Source organism: Equus quagga, chromosome 17, assembly GCF_021613505.1.
Source record: "Equus quagga isolate Etosha38 chromosome 17, UCLA_HA_Equagga_1.0, whole genome shotgun sequence".
Lineage (NCBI taxonomy): Eukaryota > Metazoa > Chordata > Mammalia > Perissodactyla > Equidae > Equus > Equus quagga.
Window position 1 is genome coordinate 13,981,625 of NC_060283.1, and position 25,669 is coordinate 14,007,293.

Genomic DNA, 25,669 nt, shown 5'->3' on the forward strand with positions numbered 1-25,669 from the left:
TGATCCCCTTTTGGCAGAAGAGGAAATTGATGTTCAGAGAGGTTAAGTGTCTTGCATAAGATCAAACAGCTAATTGGAGACAGAGTTGCAAATACAAGAGCTGACTTGTGAGTCAGAGAATCATTTGCTCTCCACTCAGTATAATAGAAGCATTCATCACTTTTAATCTTCTTTTTGGTGAGCTCTATTTTTATCCATTTCCACATTAGCCTGAAAAATTTGTTGAAGTCAAGTGTCTACATTTCAGATGCTCAATTTAAAGATTTTTACTTGAAGTGACTTGAACTTCTCTTCAGGGATCCCCTCACCTGGCTTTTTTGTCTTAGCCCTCGCAGGTAAACCACTGAATGGATGGCTGGGAGGAACTACACTGTGGTGACAGAGTTCTTCCTGATTGCATTCACTGAACATCCTGAGTGGGGTCTTCCTCTCTTCTTGGTATTTCTGAGTTTCTATCTACTCACTCTGCTGGGGAACTTGGCAATGATCATCCTGATCCACAAAGATCACCAGCTCCACACCCCAATGTACTTCTTCCTCAGTCACCTTTCCTTCATGGACATCTGCTACTCCTCCGTCATCGTCCCTCAGATGCTGGCTGTGCTGCTGGAACATGGCACAGCCATCTCCCAAGCTCGCTGCGCAATTCAGTTTTTCCTCTTCACATTCTGTGCTTCCCTTGACTGCTACCTCTTGGCAATCATGGCCTATGACCGCTATGTGGCCGTGTGCCGACCCCTGCTTTATGTCACCATCATGACTGAGAGGGCCCGCTTGGGCTTAGTGGCTGGAGCTTACATTGCCGGTTTTTCTAGTGCCTTTATTCGAACGGTTACAGCTTTCAGTCTCTCCTTTTGTGGAAACAATGAGATCAACTTTATTTTCTGTGACCTTCCTCCTCTGTTAAAACTCAGCTGTAGGGACAGCTACACTCAGGAGGTGGTGATTATTGTGTTTGCCATTTTTGTCATGCCTGCTTGTATACTGGTGATCTTGGTGTCCTACCTATTTATCATTGTGTCTGTCATGCAGATCCGCACTGCTGGAGGCTGGGCCAAGACCTTCTCGACCTGTGCCTCCCACCTCACTGCTGTGGCTCTCTTTTTCGGGACCCTTATCTTCATGTATCTGCGAGATAACTCAGGCCAGTCCTCAGAGGAAGACCGAGTAGTGTCGGTGCTGTATACAGTGGTGACGCCAATGCTCAACCCCCTCATATATAGTCTGAGGAATAAGGAGGTAAAAGAGGCTGTTAGGAAAGCCCTGAGCAGGTCAAAAACTTCTGGATGGCCGTAGAAGGACTCTTGTCAAATATGTCTGTCATTCCTTAATTTCCCCATCCTTTCTGTCTTTCCTCAAATATCACCAACTTGCAGAGATAAGTAGGGAGACAACCCTACTTAAAATTGCACCCGAACTCTCTAGCTCCACTTTCTGATTTATTATTCTATGTAATATTTGTCACTCTCTGATGTACTATGTTTTACATATTTGATATTCTCTAATTCTCACCAAAAAAGTAAACTACATGAGAGTAAGCATTTTTATCTGTGAGATTCCTTTCTGTTTGCCCAATGCCTACCAAAGCACCTGGCATATAAGAAGCACTCGATAAACATTTGTTGAATGAATGAATTAATCTCAAGTTCCAGTGTCTACCTTTAAGTTCCAACTTCCCCAGTCCTCAGTTTTCCTATCTGCCAAGTAGGTTACCTACCCTATAGGACTATATTTTTGAGAATCCAATGCGTGAATGGGCAGAGACCATGTCTGTCTTGTTCACTAGTATCTGTTGAAGGTAGTGCATTGTCCAGCATAACAAATACTTGATGAGTGATAAAAAAATACTTATAAAATCAAAAAGCTGTCTACAAATGCAACTAACGTTTTGATCCAAATGGATTTTCTAAATCCCATCATTATTTATTCTTTCATTGTTTCCCTTTTTATTGTTTCTGTATTTTTTTTTTTAAGATTTTATTTTTTCCTTTTTCTCCCCAAAGCTCCCCGGTACATAGTTGTGTATTCTTCGTTGTGGGTTCCTCTAGTTGTGGCATGTGGGACGCTGCCTCAGTGTGGTCTGATGAGCAGTGCCATGTCCGCGCCCAGGATTCGAACCGATGAAACACTGGGCCGCCTGCAGCGGAGCGCGCGAACTTAACCACTCGGCCACGGGGCCAGCCCCGTATTGTTTCTGTATTTTTTAAATTAATGATAATTATAATAGATAGAAACATTTATTATGAACTTATCACCTTCTAGGAATTGGGATGTTCGCTACAGGAATTATCTGATTTAATTCTCACAGCCCTATGAGGCATGTTCTCTTATTATCCCTGCTTTACAGGTAGATGAGGCACCTGAGACTTAGAGAGGTTGAGTAATTTTCCCAAGGTCAGCATGCAAGTGGCAGAGTCAGGCTTCTACCCTACTTGAGCCTGAGCTCATAATTGCCATACACACAGTCAGTCTCCTGCTGCCCACTACATATAATCACTCAGTCTGGAATTTATTGTTGTTGCACTTTTATTTTTCCTTTTACCTGGTGAAGAAAAGATAAAAGTGCAATCTGTAAAGGTAGGAGATAGTCAACAATAATTATTTTATACACCTGATGCACTAGTATTGTGTAATGTGAGAATTAGTGTCAGTGTGTGTGTTCATATAGTTGTGTGTGAGAAAATGAGGTGTGTAGATTAAATCAACGGCAGCTTCTGAACTCTAGGAATTTTCATTTTAAGGACATATGACAAAAACTTTAGAAAAGAGTCGAGTGGGCTTGTTTAGGAAAAGATATAGGGATAAAACATCACTTATGGCCAAGAGATTTGGGTTCACACATCAGCCTTTGTTTGTGTTTGTACAAATCACTTAAAAACTACAGAGCAGGGTGAAGCAACTCCACAGAGTGCATCTTTGGGGCCATTTTTCAAATATTAACTACCATGAAAATGTTCCCCTGACAGATCAACTTCTGTAGTAGGTGATAGAGGCATTTGTTGTGTAGAAAGAGCTCAGAATTTGGTACCAAAGTGTCCAGTCTGTCACTTCTTAGCTGCATGGCTTCAGGTTTGTTGGCCTATCAGCTTGCTTTCTCAACTGTGAAATAAAACTTAAAGAGCATTTACTCTTGGCCAGATTTTATATGTATCTCATTCATTCTCACGATAATTTGGTGCACATGGGAAATGGAAGATGCTAGGTGAAGTTCTCTGAACATTAATTAGTGCTATTATGGTGGTTGTCACAGGCTCCATGCCCCAGTGAGCATCAATGGCCAGAGGGACCCATAGCTGATCAGTAAATCTCTTCATTTCAGAGCTGTCTGGAATAGCCTCTCCTGGGCTGAGATCAGCCTTGATCCAGACACCTCCAGTAATGGAGAGTTCACTAATAATTTTTAAATTTAACTCAAATTAATGTAAACTTAAATGTACACTTAAACTAACATCAGGCCCTATGCTAAAACCTTTACATGAATCATTTATTTTAGTCCTCCTGACAACTTAAGTTGAAAGTAATTATTATTGACCTCATTTATCAAAAGTAAGAAATAAGACCCAGGGAGGTTATATAACTTGCCCAAGTTATACAGCAACAAAGTGGTAGACAAGGCAATATTTAAAGTGTGTACTCTTAAATAATATACACTCTTCTGCATTTTTCCCTATTTCTCCCAGGCCCATTCTCAGGTGCATTTTGCTTCAGAAGTGTCTGGATTTTGGCTGCCTTCTTGGTCTCAATGTTGGATATGTCTGTGCTTGAGTGGGTGCATCTTCTGGCCTGACATAAATATGAAGTTCATGAAACTCACCTTTGCCCTCTTGTAGGTCAATGAGGAGGATCCAGGAGAATTCCCAGTTCCCACAGAAACAGCAAGATAGGTTAAGATGAACTATTGCCTTCTGAAGATCTTCCAGAGCAACTCTTGAGTCAAACCTTCCTCCAGTATGTAGTTCATCAGTATAGTGTTCCAAGTAGTCATAAATCTTGTCTTCATGTCTTCTTTTCAATTTTCAGTGATCACCTAAGAATGCAAAATTCCTTTGTTATTTCTTACCATCTAATAGCATTAACCTTTGTTATTTCTTACCCTCTAATAGCATTAAAACATATATTTTATTATTTTGTGCTATCATCTATCAGTTATTTAAAAAAATTTTTTTTTGAGGAAGATTAGCCCTGAGCTAACTGCTGCCAATCCTCCCACTTTTGCTGAAGAATACTGGCCCTGAGCTAACATCTGTGCCCATGTTCCTCTACTTTATATGTGGGATGCCTACCACAGCATGGCTTGCCTAGTGGTGCCATGTTCGCAACTGGGGTCTGAACCATCGAACCTGGGCCGCCAAAGCGGAACATGTGCACTTAACCACTGTGCCATCAGGCCATCCCCAATCAGTCATTTTTATATTATTTATCATCTCATAAGATACCACTCAAAGGATGTGTCTGAAGTCCCTCCTGATTTGCTAAGACTTTTTAAAAACAGTCCTTGACTTTTAATTTTTGAGACATGTTTGACTACTGTTCAATCTCTTTGCTTGTGATTGGTCTATTCAGAGTCTCTATTTCTTCTTGGGTCAGTTTTGGGAGGTTGTATAAGTCTAATAATTTATCTGTTTCTCCTAGATTGTCCTATTTGTTGGCATATAGTTTTTATTTGTACTTCTTATAATCCTTTGTATTTCTGTGGTGTCTGTTGCAATTTCTCCTCTTTTCTAATTTCATTTATTTGAGCCTTCTCTCTTTTTTCTTAGTGAGTCTGACTAAAGGTTTGTCAATTTTGTTTATCTTCTCCAAGAACCAGCTCTTAGTTTCGTTGCTTCTTTCTACTGTTTTTTTTTGTGTTTCAATTTCATTTATTTCTGCTCAATTTTTATCTCCCTTCTTCTGCTGACTTTGGGCTTTCTTTGTTCTTCTTTTTCTAGTTCTCTTAGCTGTAGTTTAAGATTGCTTATTTGAGATTTTTCTTGTTTGTTAAGGTGAGCCTGTATCACTATGAATTTCCTTCTTAGGGCCACTTTTACTGCATCCTGTATGAGTTGGTATAGTGTATTTTCATTTTCTCTTGTCTTCCGTTACTCTTTGATTTCTGCTTTAATTTCTTCAGTGATCCATTTGTTGTTCAGTAGCATGTTGTTTAGTCTCCACATATTTGTGACTTTCCCAGCTTTTTTTTGTAGTTGATTTCTAGTTTCATAGCATTATGGTGAGAAGTGATGCTTGATATTATTTCAGTCTTCTTAAACTTATTAAGGCTTGACTTCTTTCCCAACACATGGTCTATCTTTGAGAATGTTCCATGTGCACTTGAGAAGAATGTGTATTCTGGAGATTTTGGATGGAGTATTCTATATAGACTAAGCCCATCTGGACTAGTTTTTCATTTAGTCACCATTTCTTTGATGACTTTCTGTCTTGTTGATCAATCCATTGATGAAAGTGGGTGTTAAGGTCCCCTAGTATTATTGTATTGTTGTTAATGTCTCCTTTTAGATCAATTAATTGTTGCTTTGTGTACTTTGGTGCTCCTGTGTTAGGTGCATATATAAGTGTTATGTCCTTTCAGTGGAGCGTTCCTTTTATTATTATATACTGCACCCCTTTGTCTCTTTTATCTTGAGGTCTACTTTGTCTGATGTAAGTATGGCAACCCTTGATTTCTTTCATTTGCCATTAGCTTGGAGTATCATCTTCCACGCCTTCACTCTAAGCCTGTGTTTGTCTTTAGAGCAGAGATGCATTTCCTGGAGGCAGCATATTTTGGGGTCTTGTTTCTTAATTCATCCAGCCACTCTGTGTCGTTTGATTAGATAATTCAATCCATTTGCATTTAGAGTGATTATTGATATATCAGGGCTTAATACTGCCACTTTATCACTTGTTTTCTGGTTGTTCTGTATTTCCCTTGTTTCTCGTCCTGCATATCTCAGACTGCCAATTCAGTTTGGTGGCTCTCTAGGACAGTTTTCTCAGTTTTCTCTGTATTTATCATTTGTGTGTCTGTTCTGATTTTTTTTCTTTAGTGGTTACCATGAGGTTTGTATAAAAGATCTCGTAGATGAGATAGTCCATTCTCTGATAATCTCTTATTCCCTTTTCTAAGCAGGTTTCATACCTTTCCTCTTATCCTTCTAAGTTGTTGTTTTCATAACCTATTTCATTTTGTGTTGTGAATTTGTGGTTAAAATGAAGTGATTATATTTATTTTTGATGTTTTCCTTTCCTTTATCTTTAAAGTTATAATTAAGTGTTTTTGCTAGTCTGTTCTGATAGAGAGCTGCAATTTTCTGATTTTGTCAACCTATTTATCTCCTTGTTCAAGGCTTTGTAAACCCTTTCTTCATTCTTTTTCAGGTATTGTGGGCTTCTTGACAAATCTTGGTGGGGAGTGGGGGGGTGTCTTGTGGCAGTGAACTGTCTTAGCTTTTGTTTATCTGGAAAATTTTTTATTTCTCCATCATATCTGAAGGATATTTTTGCTGGATATAGGATTCTTGGCTGAAAGCATTTGTCTTTCAGAATTTTTAATATATCATTCCATTCTTTCCTAGCCTGTAAGGTTTCTGCTGAGAAGTCCACTGACAGCCTGATAAGGGTTCCTTTGTAGGTTTTCTCCTTCCTTGCTGTCCTTAATATTTTTTCCTTTTCATTGACTTTTGTCAGCTTTACTAATATAAGCCTTGGAGAAGAATCTTTTACATTTATGTAATTAGGATTTCTATTGCCTTCAGTTACATGTAATTCCAGCTCCTTTTCCTGGTTTGGGAAGTTCTCAGCTATTATTTCTCTTAACAAGCTCTCTGCTCCTTTCTCCCTATCTTCTCCACCTGAGATATCTATAATCTTATGTTGCATTTCCTAATTGAGTAGGGTATGTCTCAGAGAATTTCTTCATTTCTTTTCAGTCTTAGTTCTCTCTCCTCCTCCATCTGAAGCGTTTCTGTACCCCTATCCTCTAGATTGCTAATTCTATCCTCCATAATATAAGCTCTGTTATTTAAGGACTCCAGATTTTTCTTTACCTCACCCTTGTGTTTTTCATCTCCAATATTTCTGATTTTTTTCTTTATAGTTTCAATCTCTTTTGTGAAGAATTCCCTCTGTTCATTGATTTTGTTCCTGATTTCATTGAACTCTTTCTGAATTCTCTTGTAACTCATTGAGTGTTTTTTGTGATAGCTGTTGTGAATTCTGTGGCATTTAGATTGTAAATTTTTGTGCCAGATTGATTTCTGGCTGTTTGTCTTTTTCCTTCTAGTCTAGAGTATTAATATATTTCTTCATACCATTTGATGTAGTCAATTTGTGCTGTCACGTAGTGATATTATTTGATCTCAGGTTCCACCTGCTGCCACTGTAGGGGGGAGCTGTATAATCTGAGCCCACCATGATCCCTGTCAGCTGTGCCTGTCCAAGCCTGGGCCACTCCTTGGGACCACAGCAACCCTGTGGGGTCTCCCACCATATGTGAAAGCAATCACATGGGAGCTCAGGGCTGCTACTGTTTGCTCCCACAGTCCCACTGAGACACACACCCCTCTTCAGGGCTGCAGGTGTACTATGAGCATTCAAGAGAGCCAGGAGCTCATTTGCCCAGACTCACAGTTATGCCATGACTTGTTCTTAGGTTACATGAGCCTTTGTGCTTGGTGGGCAGGGCCTCCCCACTGGGTCTGAGCCAGAGCCACTCCCTGGCACCACAGTGGGACTGTAAATGCTTCTACTGGACAAGAGAAAAATCACAGGGGGGCTCATGGCTGCTGCTGCCTGCTCCCAGAGTCCTGCTTCCCCCTTCAGTGCTGCAGGGGAACTATAGGCATGTAAGGCAGCTGGGACTTTGTTCACCTGGGCTTGCAGCTCTGCCAACATGTACTCCTAGGTTTCACCAGCCTATGTGCTTAGTGGGGGGGCCTTGCTACTGGGGCCAAGCCTGAGCCATTCCCTGTTAACCTCATGGCCCTGTGGACTCTCCCACTGGATAGGGAAGCGATCATGCAGGGGTTCAGGGCTGTTTTCACCTGTTTATGCAGTCATGCCAAGGTGCAATCCTGCCCTCAGGGCCACAGCAGTGATATGAGTGCTCCAGCTGAGACAGCATTTGCACATGTCTACTGGGAGGCCTGGGGGCCAGAGAGTGCTCACTTATCTCCAACACTTCCCCAAGGGGTAGTCCATGAACCTTAAGATGTATAGCTATGCTGGCCTCTTAGGCATCCTGATGTGCTGTGTGGGTATCCTCTGCTGTTCAATGAATGTCCATTTAGTTGTAGTTCAAAGAGGGAGAGATGAAGGGAACAGCTCACTCTACCATTTGGCTGACATCCATCATGAGGAATTTTAAGATCTATTCTCTTAGCAACTTTCAAATATACCCTACAGCATTGTTAACTATATTCATCATGTTGTGCAGTATAGTCCAGGAACTTATTTATCATGCAACTGGAAGTTTTTATCTTTTGATAACGTTTACCCCATTCCCTGACAGCTCTACCCACTCTGGCAACCACAAATTTGTTCTTTGTTTCTATTAGTTTGTTTTTTTAGATTTCACATATAAGTGAGATCATACAGTACTTATTTTTCTCTGACTTATTTCCTTTCCGATACAATGTTCAATAGAAGTGATGAGAGTGTAAATTCTTGTCTTCTTCTTGATCTCAAGGGAAATTTTTTAGGCTTTCACCATTCATTATGTAGATTTTTTCATAGATGCCATTTATCAGATTAACGGATTTCCTTTTGATTCCCAATTTGTTTAGTATTTTTTTTTTTAAATCAGGAATGGATTTTGGATTTTCTCAAAAGATTGTTCAGCATCCACTAGGATGGTCATATAATTTTATTTTGTGTTTATTAATATGGTGATTTACATTTATTGCTTTGGGAATGTTAAAAATTCTTGTATTTCTAGGATAACTTGCACTTGGTCATAGTGTAGTATTCTTTTTATTATCAAAGAAAGTGGAAGATGTTCCTGAGCACTCTTTGTTGGTTAAAAAGTTCACAGACATGTTGCCTACAGCTCTGCATCTGCCAGTTTTAAAAGAAATTTGTAGTTCTGAGTCATCTAAATTCCTCTATTAAAAAGATTATATACAAAGGCATAAGCAGTGGAAGGAAGATAGAGGAGGCAAAGAAGAAATTTGAGATGTTTTCATCTTCTGAGAAAAATTTTCTGAAAGAAGCAGTTTCCATTTGAATCCAACCCTCAGGATGCAGGACTGGTCAAGAGATTACTAGGGATGATAGCTGCCTGCCTTGAAGAGAGAAAATCAGAAAGTCTGAATTCAGGAGTGATGGTTTGGCGCCTGTGGTATTTGAAACAGTTTATCCCTCCTTTTTCCTGGAATAATTTTATTTTCTTCCTCAGTCTTCCTGACACTACTTTACTCTGATTTTCTACATCCTTGGCTTCTGATCCTCAGAATACATTGCTGGTCCTTATTTCTAAATGTTAGAGTCACTCATGGCTTAATCACATGTGTTTCTCTCTCTCTCTGAAGTCACTCTTCAGGTAATTTCATCTAGACCCATGGATTTAAATACTTATTTTATTAAATACTTAAAGTATTTAAATAAAATTCAAAGTCTCTACCATGACCTACAAGATTCAGCTACTTTGGGCCCCTGGCTACCTCCATGACTATGTCTACTTCTCCCTTCCTTCTCCCTAGTCCGATCCACTTACTATTCCTTGAGGAGGCCAAACTGCTTATTTTATTCAGTTCTCAACTCAAATACCTGAGAGAGGGCTTCCCCAACTCCTGGACCTCTCTACCTAAAATAGCTCTTCCACTCTATGTTACCGTCCATCCTCTGATGCTGCTTTACTTTTCATCATAGGACTTATTGCTGCCTCATATGATAGCCATAATTTATTTATTTGCAAGTTCATTCTCTGTCTCACACACTGTGAAGCAAGAGCCAGGCTAGAAATAATTCTGTCTCATTTCCTTTTGATTCTCACTAGGTATTCAAAACATATTTGTTTAGTGAATACATAAAAGAATATTTGCTGACACTGTATACATTAGGCATTAAAAGTCATTCTAACCCAGTGTGTGGACTTTTTGGTTTATTTTACTAGCCATGTCTCTTGCATTTGTGTCTCCTACACTTGGATGTCGGGGTTTCTGTTAATTTATTCATAAAACCACAAACCGGCTTTTCTCAGGTATGGCTAACACAAAAGAACAAGTATAGCATAAAATTTAGCTGACTGTACTTTGCACAAAATCTTTATGCTCTCTAAATCCAATGACATTAATTATTTACTAAATATTGTCTTTGCTTAGGCAGTCTTGAAAATCACTTAAATTATTTTTGTGTCAGTTTCTGTCTTTAGTTTGTGAGTGCACAGAGGTCATGGACTGTGAATTATTCATCCTTGTAGTTCCAGGGACAGACTCAGAGCCTGGCAAGTAGAAAGTTTACAATAGTTGTTTGTTGAAAATGACAAATAGGAGAATGATTCAGAGAAATAGAAACATCTACGTACAGATTTATGCCTCTCTTCTGTGAAAACTTGTCAAGGTTTTCATAAAAGTTTGTGGTCTTCTAGTTTTTTAACCAATTGTCTTTGGTATCCCAAACTTAATCCTAATTGACTTTCCCAAACTTAATCCTAACTACCTTTCTCAGGCAAACTCCTAACTAACATACAAGCATATTCCTAGCCAAATCAGCTCCCCTTTTACTCATTGCTGATGGAGCTTTACCTTAGAATGGATATAACCTCCTGTGGAATCTACTAGTCAGAGGTAATAAAGAAGCACCGACAATCGATTTAAACCAAATGACCTGGTTCTAACCATGGCAGTTCTAATTATATCAAATATGGGCTGATGAAACCAGAATAAAGAGAGAAAAGTAAACATCTTCTCAATCAGTGTTAATGTAACTGAGAAGATTCTGGCACCATGTTAAGCATGATGGCTTAATAGGCAAGACAGGTTATTTTCCTTAAAATAGGAAAATAGAAAAATTCTTCATAAAATGACAGTTACTGTAAAATGTTAAAGCAATACAGGGTATAATATGAATCACTCTATCCCATGAAAAAATCCACTATTTTGGTTATATTCCTGTGTAACAAATCACTTCAAAATGTAGGGACTTAAAACGATGAGTCATTTTATTGTTATCTCTCACAGTTCTAAGAGTTGACTGGACTTAGCTAGGCAGTCTTCACTTGGGGTCTTGTGTGCCTTCGGTCAGAACTGAGGCTGGGATCAGTTGAGCATTCACTCACTCATATGTTGGGTGACTGGCTGGGAAGACTCAAAATCTGTGGGCTGTAACAGCTGGCCTCCTTGGGCATATCTCTCTACCTCTATGTTATCTCTTCACATGGTCTCTCCAGTATGGCAGCTTCAGAGTAGTGAGACTTCTTATATGGTAATTCAGGGTTCCAGAGGTGCATATCCTGAGAGAAAAATGCCAGAGGAAAGCTGTATCAGATTTTCTTAGATAGGCTTGGAGATCATGTAACACCATTTCTGGGCTATGCTATTCGTCAAAGCAGTCCCCAAAGCCCTTCAGGTTCAAGAGCAAAGACATGGATTCCATTTCTTCATGGGGAAGTGGCAATTTTCTTCAAAAGTGTGTGGAAGGGAAAATATTGTGTCCATTTTTGGAAAATATCATCTATCACAACTACTGATAATATTTTCTTGACTCTCCATCACTTTCTACATATTCTGTTTTACATAAATAGATTTTATTGAGACGTACCATTATAAAACCTTCCTTGTTCATGTGAAATCAATTGTTATATTGCAGAAAAAGAAACCGAGGTTAGTAACATGGCTTGTCACACAATGAGTTATCTGCAGAGCTGGAGCAGATACCAAGTCTCTCAATTATAAAGCTAGGAATCTGCTACTCCATGTGGAATATTGAAAGCAGACCTCTGTGATGTTTCATGTTGGAACATCATGGGTGGAATAGGGTGGATTTTGAGGCACTTGAGGAAGACATGTCTCTTAAAAGGCTAGTTTGGTAATCCATATAAAAGCAGGTGGAGTGAAAACTCAAATGAAGCATAAAAGTGTAAGAATTAACATAGAAAAAGACAGGTGGCTGATTGTATATGTCCCCTTAACAAGATTGGATTTTGTAAGTTTTGAGAAGAATAGAGGTCAGCTTAGACTGGGGACAAATAAACCTAGTTTGGTAGGGCAAGTAGATTGGTGTTGGAAACGAGAGAACAGTTACAAAAAAAGGAACACTTTTTCTTTTTTGAGTGTCTATGATATACCAGGCACTAAGGTAGTTGTCTAATATGCATGTCCATTTAGGCGCAAATAGCTTTGAGATCTGGGGTTTATTATTCCTATTTCACAGAGGAAGGAGATGAGTTTCAATGTTTTAATAATTTCCCTTAGATCACAAAAGTGGATCACAACATGCAGAAAAGCCAGGATCTAGAACCAGATCTTTTCTCTATGCTGAAGTGCAATTGTCAGAGAAATTAGATTCAATAAGTAGTAATAGTTTGCTCCAGATCTGGAAAAATTTAAAAAGAGGGTTTGGACAGGGAAGAAGAATACACACTTGTGGTTAACTTCAGAGTATTTATAAGGAAGATGTCTGATTCATCAAATATATCTCCATCAATCAGTAGGCATCTAGATTCACAAAATCCCGAAGCTGGACTGGACTCACAGTTCATGTGATTCAGGGATTCTTTATGGCATCAGGGTCACCTTAGGGGTATTTACAAAATACAGTTGCCTGATTCCTTCACTAGAGTCTGAATTAGCAGATCCAGGGTAGGATTTGGAAGAAAAGTAGTCAAACCTGATTTGTGGCCTTTTCTCAGCCTCAGAGAAGTCTGAAGTTTGACCCTCAGACAAAACCCCTTTGCTACTAATTCAAGATTGTATAGGTGTACACTGCATCCAAGATGTATGACAGTCCAACTGAAATAGCTTCGGTATGAGTCAAGCACTTGTATCTGTTTGTTTAAATTGGTTATGGAGAAATCTACAAGTGATGAATAACCTGTATTTGCTGAGATGCAGCTGCACCAGAAAATGGGTGCTAGTCACGTAGCCCTAAGGGGGCTATTGATAAGCAAGGCACGATGCCTATGGGATCCCAGAGCTGAAGTTTCCCTGAACTGAGGTGGCCCACACCCATTGAGCACTCTCTCTCTCATGACCATGCACATCCCAAGCATGGAATGACAGGATATTTAGAAGGCATGCCAATGAATCATGAGAGCTCTACCAATTGTCACTGTGTATGTTGTGGGACTGTCGAGTATCTTTTCTTAAATCTTCCTTAAAACTTGATTCTTGGTGTGTCTTGTGAGTATAGTTGCCAGCCAAAACCCAAGACACCACAGCTGGTCAAGCAGAGAAGGCATTGCAGGATCTGAGGCTGTGAATTTTGAAAAAGTTCCTCCAAGTAATTCTGATGTACATCCTCAGTTGGAAACAACTGGGATGAATGGCTTCATTTTATAGATGGGAAAATAAGCTCATGAATCTCGGCTGACATGCCTAAAGTCTCACAGCTACCTGGGGACAGAGTCAGGACTAGAACTGATGTCCTCTATATACATACTCTCTGGTTTTCCATTGAAATACATTCCATTTATATTCATTCATTTTGGTTGTTATTTGGAGGTTGGGCGTTCTAACTAGTATCATTGATTAAAAAAAGAAAGCCCTGTGATTCAAAGCATAAACAACACACATCACATTCATTTTACTTTAAATTAAAACATACAAATAGGCATTTATTCATCAACCTTTTGATATAAAGTCAAGAGATTTACTTTGAGTTTGTGCTGCCTGAAGTAAAAAACTTTCTTTTCATGCATCATGTATAATTTTAGTTGTAGCTTTTGTAACACAGAGTGAACATTTAGACCCATGTCAAATATGAGTGTACCATTATTCAAAATTTTATCATTTTTTTCTTGGTCTTTTATAGTGGTCTGGCTCACATCCTATTTCACAGAAATTTTTAGCAACTTGTAAGTATCAAGTATTTCTCAAACATTCAATTATTAATTTTCATTAAATACCTTTATATTCACAATAACATCGTGTCAGATTTTTAATTTATTTAATAAAATTACATAATTACAAAAATGAATACAAATAGTATAAGTAGGTTTGAGGGAAATTCAACCAATGTAAAGGCATACAACTCAACTTCTGGTTGTAGGAATGCTCAGATATTTTAGAGTATAAGCTATAGGTCTCTTGTGTATCACGAACATCATTTAGTATGTTGAACAGAGGGATTGAGGAGCAGTGATTAATCTGACACATCAGTTAGTGAGGATTAGTTAAGAGACTTTCTACTACATTTCGTTTGGAACTAACTACCTAAAGAATATCTAATTGGTCTTAATTTTTCTATTGGTTCTGTTCTGTTTTCAGTCAGACAATGAAATCTTCTGCATCCTCTCTCTGTCTTGTTTCATCGGGCACATCATGAAACACAATGCTCAACAAAAGTGATGCTAGCCTTTCTATGTCATCATGTGTACACTTGGTTGGATTTTTTTATTATGTAAATGTGAGACTCTGTCTTTAATAGAACATAAACCTCATTTAAACTTATTTTCAGAAATTAAATATATACTTTTCTCTACTTATGTTATTTTACCTTATTTGTTTGCTCACATTTTCCTTTGTTTTCAGCCTTTTGCTCTCTGTAGTAATTTGCTCTTTAAAATCCAATTTTTTGGAATGGACATGCTGAGTTTTAGTCTACTGATAATGGTTATTCATAAATAGACATTTGAATAGATATTTCTCTAATTATCCACATCTATATGAAATATTTCTTGGATCTTTCCTTACATACATTGAGGAAATCACTATTTCATTTTTCCCTTCCTTCTCTATCAATTTTCCAATGACATAATTTGTGACTTTAAATATGCATAACTAGTCTAACTTTCATATTTTATATTTTTTTCTTCTACTTTTAACAATATTTGCATTAACTATTTAGTGTTAAGTGCATATTTTACTATTTGATTTTTCAAACCAATTTTTTGCGTTACAAATTTCCCAATCTAGAATTATATATTCTGATTAATCACCTAGGAACCCAGAGTCTTTGTTGTATAATTTTTAATTAAACTTATTTCCTAAGCCCTTGTAAATCTGAGAAAGTCTTTCTGTTGCTTTTAAACATGAATCACAAATGCTGGGCATAGATTTCTTTCACAGGAATTTGTTTTTCTTAAAACTCTGTAGACATTGCTGTGTCGTCTCTTGGGTTTTTGTATTGAAAATAAAGTTGAAGTCTAACTTGCAGAAGTGCTTAATTTTTACAAATTTTTGCTATCCCAGATGCTTAAAAAAACTGTCTTATTCACCTGATTGTTCTAATGCCTATATCAATTCTGCTATTGCATTTTTAGTTTCCTTGTTGTCTTTTCTTATCTCAGACAGCTCCACTTTCATTTATACCTGACTCCCTTAAAAGTTCCTTTCCTGTGAATCTGTCAAAGTACTAAAGTTTAGGTTCATGTTTGAAAATTTAGAAAAACATATTCAAATGAGAGGAAATATATAAAGAGTGAACATCAGCATGGATTGGAATAAAAAGTGCCTAGGTTTTTTTTTGCAAGACAAGCAAATGCATTTAATATAACACAGCATGAAAAAAGTTCATTGAATTGGGATTTCAGACTCCATGTGGCAATTAAAGTTTAAGAAATTTGTTGTTCAGGTGATTTTCAAAGGAGCATAGACACCATTATCTGAAAAACTATAGAGACAGAGCTCTTTCCAACTGCATATCTGTCTGAGACTGATTTGCTTCATCTTCTCCAACCAAAAGAACATATCACAGCAAATCAAATGCAGGAGCAGATATAAGAATCCAGCTCCCTTCTATTAAGCTGGACAGCAAGTAGAGTCCCATAAATGTGAAATGTGCCCCTTCTCGCAGTAATTGCTTTTGTTTCAGAAAGTAGTCATTTTTTATAAAATATGTTATTATTGTTAGAATGTAATTGTTTGACATTTTTAAATGGATTAATAAATGTTCTCACTTTTTTCTCGTTAATTACTTTATTGTGGTCATAATAGCTTATAACATAGTGAGATTTCAGTTGTACATTATTGTGTGCCATACACCATATAAGTATGCCGCTTCACCCCTTGTGCCCACCCTCCACCCCCTTCCCCCCGTAACCACTAATTTATTCTCTTTGTCTGTAAGTTTGTTTATATTCCACATATAAGTGAAATCATATGGTGTTTGTCTTTCTCTGTCTGGCTTATTTCGCTTAACATGATGCCCTCAAGGTCCATCCATGTGGTTGCAAATGGGACAATTTTGTCCTTTTTTATGGCTGAGTAGTATTCCATTCTGTATGTATACCACATCTTCTTTATCCAATCATCCATCGATGGGCACTTGGATTGCTTCTACGCCTTGGCTACTGCAAATAGTGCTGCAACGAACATAGGGGTGCATAAGTCTCTTTGAATTGTTGATTTCCAGTTCTTTGGGTAAATACCAGTAGTGAGATAGCTGGGTCATATGGTAGTTCTGTTTTTAATTTTTTGAGAAATCTCCATACTGTTTCTAACGGTGGCTGCACCAGTTTTCATTCCCACCAGCAGTGAATAAGGGTTCCCTTTCCTCCACAACCTCTCCAACATTTGTTGTTTTTTGTCTTGGTGATTATAGCCATTCTAATGGGTGTAAGATAGTATCTAAAGGTAGTTTTGATTTGCATTTCCCTGAGGACTAGTGATGTTGAGCATCTTTTCATGTGCCTATTAGACAACTGTATGTCTTCTTTGGAAAAACGTTGGTTCATATCTTCTGCCCACTTTTTGATTAAGTTGTTTGTTTTTCTGTGGTTCATTTGTGTGAGTTCTTTATGTATGATAGAGATTAATCCCTTATCGGATATATGATTTGAAAATATTTTCTCCCAGTTGGTGGGTTGTGTTTTTCATTTTGATCTTGGTTTCCTTTGCCTTCCAGAAGCTCTTTAGTCTGATGAAGTCCCACTTGTTTATTTTTTCTTTTGTTTCCCTTGTCTGAGTAGACATGATATTCAAAAAGATCCTTTTAAGTCTGATATCAAAGAGTGTACTCCCTATATTCTCCTTCAGAAGTTTTATGGTTTCAGGTCTCAACTTCAAGTCTTTGGACCATTTTGAGTCCATTTTTGTGCATGGGGAAAGATAGTAGTCTACTTTCATTCTTTTGCATGTGCCTGTCCAGTTTTCCCAGCACCATTTATTAAAGGCTTTCCTTACTCCAGTGTATGTTCTTGGCTCCTTTGTCAAAGGTTACCTGTCCATAAATGTATGGTTTTATTTCTGGACTTTCAATTCTGTTCCATTGATCTGTGTGCCTCTTCTTGTACCAGTATCATGCTGTTTTGATTACCATAGCTTTGTAATATATTTTGAAGTCAGGGATAGCAATGTCACCAGCTTTCTTCTTGTTTTTCAGTCTTGCTTTGGCTATTCGGGGGTTTTTTGTTGCCCCAGATGAATTTTAATATTATTTGTTCTATCTCTGTGAAGAATGTCATTTGGATTCAGGTTGGGGTTTCAGTGAATCTGTAAATTGCTTTAGGTATTATGGACATTTTAATTATTCTTATTCTTCCAATCCATGTGCATGGAATATCTTTCCATTTCTTTATGTCATTATCAGTTTATTTCAGTAATGTCTTATAGTTTTCTTTGTATTGATCTTTGACATACTTGGTTAAATTTATTCCTAGATATTTGATTCTTTTTGTTGAAATTGTAAATGGAATTGTTTTCTTGAGTTCTTGTTCTGTTGGTTCGTTATTTGAGTATAGACATGCCACTGATTTTTATAAGTTGACATTGTACCCTGAAACTTTGCTGTAGTTGTTGATTATTTCTAATAGTTTTCCAATGGATTCTTTAGGGTTTTCTATATATAAAATCATGTCATCTGCAAACAGCAAGAATTTCACTTCTTCAGTGCCTCTTTATATTCTTTTATTTCTTTTTCTTAACTAACTGCTCTGGCTAAAAAACTCTAATACTATGTTGAATAAGAGTGGTGAGAGTGGGCACCCTTGTCTTGTTCCTGTTCTCAGAGGAATGGCTTTCAGTTTTTCCCTATTGAGTATGATGTTGGCTGTGGGTTTGTTACATGTGGCCTTTATCAAGTTGAAGTACTTTCCTTCTATACCCATTTTATTGTGAGTTTTTATCATGAATGGATGTTGGATCTTGTCAAATGCTTTCTCTGCATCTATGGAGATTATCACGTGGTTTTTGCTCCTCATTTTGTTAATGTGGTGAATCACGTTGATGGATTTGTGAACCATCTTTGTGTCCCTGATATGTATCCCACTTGATCATGGCATATGATTATTTTCATGTATTTCTGTATTCAGCTTGTCCATATTTTGTTCAGAATTTTTGCACCTATGTTCATCAGCAATATTGGCCTGTAATTTTCCTTCTTTGTGCTGTCCTTACATGGCTTTGGTATGAGGGTTATGTTAGCCTCACAGAATGTGTTAGGAATATTTCCATCTTCCTCAATATTTTGGAATAGTTTGAGAAGGATGGGAAGTAAATCTTCTTTGAATGTTTGGTAAAATTCTCCTGAGAAGCCATCTGGTCCTGGACTTTTATTTTGGGGGAGGTTTTTGATAACTGTTTCAATATCTTTACCTGTGATTGGTCTATTTGGATTCTCTATTTCTTCTTCATTCAGTCTTGGGAGGTTGTAAGAGTCTAGGAATTTATCCATTTCTTCTAGATTTTCCCATTTGTTGACAGTTTTTCATAACATACTCATAATCTTTTGTGTTTCAGTTCTATCCATTGTAATTTCTCTTCTTTCATTTATAGTTTTATTTATTTGAGCCTCATCTCTTTTTTTCTTAGTGAGTCTGGCTAAGGGTTTGTCAATTTTGTTTATCTTCTCAAAGAACAAGCTCGTGGTTTCATGGATCATTTTTGTAGTCTTTTTTTCTCAATTTTATTTCTTTCTGCTCTAGTTTTTATTATTTCCCATCTCCACTGAGTCTGGACTTTGTTTGTTCTTCTTTTTCTAATTCTGTTAGGCGTAATTTAAAATTGTTTATTTGAACTTTTTCTTGTTTGTTAACATGGGCCTGCATTGCTATAAATTGCCCTCTTAGGACTGCCTTTTGCTGCGTCCCATATGAGTTTGTATGGTGTGTTTTTGTTCTCATTTATCTCCCAATATTTTTTGATTTCTTCTTTTATTTTTTTTGACAACCCATTGGTTGTCCAGTAGCATGTTGTTTAGTCTCCACATTTTTGTTCCTTTCCCTGCTTTTTCTTGTAGTTAATTTCTAGTTTATAGCATTATGATCAGAGAAGATAGTAGATATGATTTCAATCTTCTTAAATTTATTGATGTTTGCATTGTTTCCCAATATATGTTCTATCTTTGAGAATGCTCCATGCACACTTGAGAAGAATGTGTGCTCTGCTGTTTTTGCATGGCATACTCTCTATATATCTAAGTTCATCTGGTCTAGCTTTTCATTTAATTTCACTATTTCCTTGTTGAATTTTGTCTGAATGATCAATACACTGATTGAGGTACCCTACTATTATTGTGTTGCTGGTAATATCTCCTTTTAGGTTTCTTAATAGTTGCATTACGTATTTTGGTGCTCCTGTTTTGGGTACATATATATTTATAAGTGTTATGTCTTCGTGCTGTTGAGTCCCTTTTATCATTAAATACTGCCCCTCTATGTCTCTCTTTGCCTGTTTTATCTTGAAGTCTACTTTGTCTGATATGAGTATGGCAACACCTGCTTTCTTTTGTTTGCCATTAGCTTGGAGTATTGTCTTCCATCCCTTCACTCTGAATCTATGTTTGTCTTTAGGGCTGAGATGTGTTTCCTGGAGGCAGCATATTGTTGGATCTTATTCTTTAATCCATGCTGCCATTCTGTGTGTTTTGATTGAAGAATTCATTCCATTTACATTTAGAGTGATTATTGATATATGAGGGCTGAATATTGCTATCTTATTGCATGTATTCTGGTTCTTCTGCATATCCTTTTTTTCTTGTCCCATGTATATTAGGCTATCAATTTGATTAGGTAGTTTTCTATGTTGGTTTTCTTCATTTTCTCCTTGTTTATCATATATGTCTCTATTCTAATTATTTTAGTGGTTACCATTAGGTTCACATAAAAATTGTCAAAGTGATATAGTCCATTTTCTGATTGCCTCTTATTACCTTAGACTACACTGATTCTGTCCCTTACCTCTTCCCCTTCTAATTTATTTTTGTCATATCTTATTCCATCTCATGTTGTGAGTTTGTGGTTAAGGTGATGATATAATTTTTATTTTGTTGTTTTCCTTTCCTTTATCCTTGATCTAAGAATTAAGTGTTTACCAACCTGATCTGATGGAGAGTTGCTGATTTCTGATTGTTGCATGCCTATTCATCTCCCTGCTCAGGGCTTTGTAGCCCTTTTCCTGTTTTCTTTTTTTTTCCTTTCGGGTATGAGAGCCTTCTTGAAGATTTCTTGTAGTGGGGTTCTTGTGACAATGAACTCCCTTAGCTTTTGTTTATCTGGGAAATTTTTTATTTCTCTGTCATATCTGAAGGAGATTTTCACTGGATAGAGAATTTTTGGATGGAAGTTTTTGTCTTTCAAGATTTTGAATATCTCATTCCACTCTCTCCTAGCCTGTAAAGTTTCTGCTGAGAAATCCTCTGAAAGCCTGATAGGGATTCCTTTGTAAGCTATTATCTTCTGCCTTGCTGCCCTTAACATTTTTTCTTTGTCATTGACTTTTGCCAGCTTTACTACTACACACTTCACAGTAGTTCTTTTTACATTAACATAGTTGGGAGTTCTGGTAGCCTCTTTTATATGGATTTCCATCTCCTTTCCCAGGTTTAGGAAATTCTCTGCTATTATTTCTTTGAACAAGCTTTCTGCTCCATTCTCCTTTTCTTGCCCCTCTGTAATACCTATAATCTTTATGTTGCATTTCCTATTGAGTCAGATATTTCTCTGAGAGCCCCTTTATTTCTTTTTAGTCTTAGTTGTCTCTTCTCCTCCCTCTGAAGCATTTCTATAGTATTGTCTTCTAAATTGCTAATTTGGTTTTCCATATTGTCAGTTTTGTTGTTTAGGGATTCCAGATTTTTTAATCCCATCCATTACGTTTTTCGTCTCCAATAATTCTGATTGGCTCTTCTTTAAAGTTTCAATCTCTTTTGTGAAGAAGCTCCTGAATTTGTTAATTTGTCTTTCTGTCTTTTCTTGTAACTCATTGAGTTTTTTTAATAATAGCTATTTTGAATAGTTTGTCATTTAGGTTATGGATTTCTGTGTCTTTGGGGTTGGCTTCTGAATACTTGTCATCTTCCTTCTGGTCTGGAGATTCTCATATTGCTTGATGGTGTGGATTTTTGTCACCACGTGGCATTATTATCTGGTTGCTGCTACCATGTGCTTCCACTGGGTGAGGATCAGGCACTGTGTAATTGGGGTCCAGCATGATCTGGGGATCCCCAGCTCCGGCCACTGGCTGCTTTTCTCACTGTGTGATGCTCAGGCTGATGGCATATCTGGAGCACTGGGCAGGGGAAGGGGTGTTCTCCTTCCCCTCTGCTTCCCTCAGCCTCTGCTTCTCACTCTGTGTGGAACTCTGAGTGATAGTAGGACTTGAGTGCCAGGTGAGGTAAGGAGCACTTTCTTATACCTGCCTGAGTCCCTCAACCGATGCCTCTATCTCTGCATGGTGTTCTGGGCACTCAAGGGGCTCCACCTGCCACTACCTCTTTCTCTGTACAGTGCTCCCCATGATCATGTGGCTAGAGTGCAAGGCTGGAGTGCTAGGTGGGACTAGAGCACCTCTCCCCAGCTGAGCCACTCCTCTAACCAGCCCCTCTCTCATCATGCTACTCTCCTGGTGAACATGGGACTGGAGCATGGAGCTGGTGCACGGGACAGGAATAGAGTGCCCTGCCCCAGCTGAGCTGCTGATCTAACCAGCCCCTCTCTCACCACACCACTCTCACAGCGAATGGGTGGCTGAGAACAAGGCTGGAGCAGCAGGTGGGAACAGAGACCCTCTCCCCAGCTGTGCCCCTCATCTAGCCTTGGGTCACCTCTCTCCACAGAGCTCCTGCTGAGAAGCTTCACTTTCTTCTAGAGGATACAGCCTCACAACCACCACCTTCATATGGCTGCATGGGTCTCCTAAACATCTCTTGTGTTGTGTGTGTGTCCTCTGTTGGTGTTTGAATGTCCCTGTAGTTGTATTTTACAAGAGAGAGTCCAAGGGAAGAGCTCACCCCTCCATGATGCTGACATCACTCAAAAAGTGCCTAGTTTAATATGGACTAAAAACTAGCTGAAAAATAGGCAACTCGTGAATAAATTATAGTATAGCCATAAACTAGGATATTACAAAACAATGGAAAGAACAAAGTCTCACTACACAAAACAGCAAGAATAACTTTTGAAGGCATAGTATTGAAGCCAGTTACAATAAAGTACATACTTTATTGTTACACATATAAATTGAAGCTCAGTTAACCTGATCTTCAGTGATAAAAGTCAAAAGAGAGATAGAGACAGAGAAGACTTGAAAGATGCTTGTAGATTACTGGAATTGTTCTATTTCTTAATCTTTGTAGTGGTTATACTGGTATATTTACCATGTAAAAAATAAATCAAGCTGTACACTTAGGATTTGTGAACTTCTCTGTATGCATGCTATATTTCAGTAAGAATGTTTACCCAAAAGGTGAACAACACATCCATTTATCTCGTTTTGAAAATATCTACCACTATACCACTCTTTAGTTTAATTAAATACAAGCAAAGGATTAGCTTTTTTCCATTGAATTTAAAATACCAGAATAAAAAATGATATTTCTCCAGGAGCATCTACATGTCTTTGTCACAGAAACTTCTATAGATGAGTGTCTATCTTATTCAAGAAGATTTCCACAGAAAAATATACCATACCTTCTATCATGAAATCATTCCAAGCACTGAGACTGGAAACTGGATACTAAATAGGTAATTCCAAATCAAAAGCAATATTTAAAATTCCTGCTGCCCTTTAGGCAAGAAAATAACTCAGTAATGGAATATTCACACTTTTTTGTTCCTCTTTGGCAGGAAATATGTTAGGAGCCCTGTCTTCAATCAATCCAGCCTCACTGAGTTGTGTTCTGAGTGTTCACAGCTGACACTGAATTCCAGGTCCTTCTCTTCTACCTACTCCTCCTCCTCTACATGATGATCTTTTATGGCAACACAGCCATCACCTGGGTGGTGTGCACACACAGCTCCCTTTGCACCCTAATGTATTTCTTATTATCCAATTTGTCTTTCCTGGACAGCTACTACACCTCTGGTGCTCTTGATGCTTTCTAACATTATTGGGGCCCAGAAGCCCATTCTGTTCACTGGTTGTGGGGCCTAAATGTTCTTTTTTGTCACCCTTGGCAGTCCTGATTGTTTTCTCTTGGCATTCATGGTGTACAATTGCTACATGGCCAATGGCCACCCACTGCACTACACCCCCATCATGACCCAGAAACTGTGAATCCAGACAGTGTACAGTGCCCTTTGGAGAAAGGAAGCTCACATCCTTAAAATATTTACTCTGTCCTTCTGTGAGCACCACCAGGAAATCAACAACTTCCTTTGTGATGTGCCTCTGGTCCTGCAGCTGGGCTGGCCTGCCCTGAATCTGTGTGCACCAGGCCGTCCTCTATGTGGTAGGCTTCCTTGGGCTGACTTGTCCCCTTCCTGCTTATCTGTGTCTCCTACATATTCATCACCCCTGCCATCCTGTGCATTGTCTCTGCTGAGGGCCACCGCTAGGACTTCTCCACTTGCTCCTTTTACCTACTGTGGTCTTGCTGCAGTATGGCTGTTGCAGTCTGGTCTACTGTTGTCCCCAGACCGATACCTCAGGGGATAAGGACTGCCAAATAGCCTTGGTCTACACCTTTGTCACTTTTGTAAGCCCCTTACTCAACCCCCTTATTTGTACTCTGTGCAACAAGGATGTTAAAGGTGCTCTGAGGAATGACTTCATCAATAAAGCAGCCTCTGACACCAGTTTAAGGCTTAGAGGGACTGGGGTGGGCGCCTGTCATTTGCCATAATAATAAATGCCAAACAACAAATACACAATTATTATACTTTATCACACTTTGCAGTTGATATTTCTCTCTACCATATTTGTCCCTTGGCCACAATTTGCACTCATTTTCTTGAAGTGCTTTGAATAAAATTTGGACAAAACATTCAATGCAGGAGCTCTGGTGTCCTAACCATACTTTAAAGATCACAGCTCACCATGGTCACACCCAGGGCAATTGTTCTATCAAGAACTTCCCCATACACTCTGGGAATAAGGGTTGATACATTTAGACATCTTGCCTCTTGAGGAGGAAATAATATTAGTTTATCCTGTGAAATGTACCTTAAACAATGACTATTAATACAGACATATGTTTTACTCAAAGAAATATATTATTGTTTTAGATTTCAATGTATGGCAAACAATAGCTTATTTAATGCATCAATTTCCTTCCTTCCATATATCCCAACTGGTCACCTTCATTTTCTTTCATTTTGCCATGCCAAGAAGTGGTCAGGAATTGGCATTCATTGACTAGTCATCTACTGTGTGCCAGTCATGCTAGAGTACAGAAAACTGCCTCTGGTTGATGCCAACCCTGCATGCATGAACCATTTATGCTTGTGACTTTCACAATGCCTCTGCTGTTCCTCCTTCCTCACCTCTTCTTGTGCCTTCATAATGGCTGCTGCTCGTAGATCCATTGAGTAGGTGGTGCCACTATTTCTCCCACCCTGTAACGATAGCTGTGACATCTTCCTATAGCTGTGCTCCAACCACAGATAAACGCTTCTGTCTCTGGCATTCCCAGCTAAACACTTCTCATTTGTGTTAAACCTTGACATGGGTTTAAGGTGTCTCAGAATGCTAAACCTTCTCTTTTATACCCTGAGGAACAATGAGGTGAAGTTGGCTCCAGAGACAGTTCTTAACAGGAAGCACCTTTCCCAGAATGACTAGAGGAGGGGACAACCTATTAGGCATGGGTCTGGATCCAGCCCATAAAACTGACTTTAGCAACTCCTAACTAAAGGAAGAGAGTAAGAGTGTCTGCCAGTGGATATTAAAACTGATCTAAAAAATTGGTATAACCCTTCTGAATGTCATATAGCTAAGTATATCAAAGACCTAGAAAGGTTATGTTCTTTGATTCAATAATACTTATTCTAACCTCAAAAAATTAACAGCCAAACAAAGCTGAAAATATAAGGTTCTTATATTTATAAAATCAAACTTATTAAAATCTAACTTCCAATATCAGATATATAAAGACAACATACTTAAAATCATATTTAAATTAATATTTAATGATAAAGAGCAATATTTATCATTATAACTATACATGATAGAAGCAAGGTAGAAACATTTATTTATAATATGAGCCCAATTTTGTAAAACTGCACACAAAAAATGATGAATAGAAATATAACAAAAAGTTAATGGTTATTGTCTGTGGTTTGTCGAATTAGAATAATTGTTTTCTTCTTTATTCATTTATGAATTTTTCCACGTTTTTTCAAATAAGACTGTGTTACTTTTACAACTGGAAAATG

At 38.0% G+C, this 25,669-nt stretch overlaps 1 protein-coding gene and 1 pseudogene across 1 annotated transcript; both read left to right on the forward strand.

The window, feature by feature from the left end:
* Positions 1-351: 351 nt before the first annotated feature.
* LOC124229383 (olfactory receptor 9Q2-like) lies at positions 352-1,296 on the forward strand. Its single transcript, XM_046644575.1, has one exon. The coding sequence runs from the start codon at positions 352-354 to the stop codon at positions 1,294-1,296; it is 945 nt and encodes a 314-aa protein (XP_046500531.1).
* Positions 1,297-9,248: 7,952 nt separating this feature from the next.
* Positions 9,249-24,138, forward strand: LOC124229063 (olfactory receptor 10Q1-like; annotated as a pseudogene).
* The last annotated feature ends 1,531 nt before the right edge of the window (positions 24,139-25,669 follow it).

Bases quoted from the DNA above. Each gene is read 5' to 3' on its own strand.
- LOC124229383 (XM_046644575.1), top strand. From the start codon at position 352: ATGGCTGGGAGGAACTACACTGTGGTGACAGAGTTCTTCCTGATTGCA.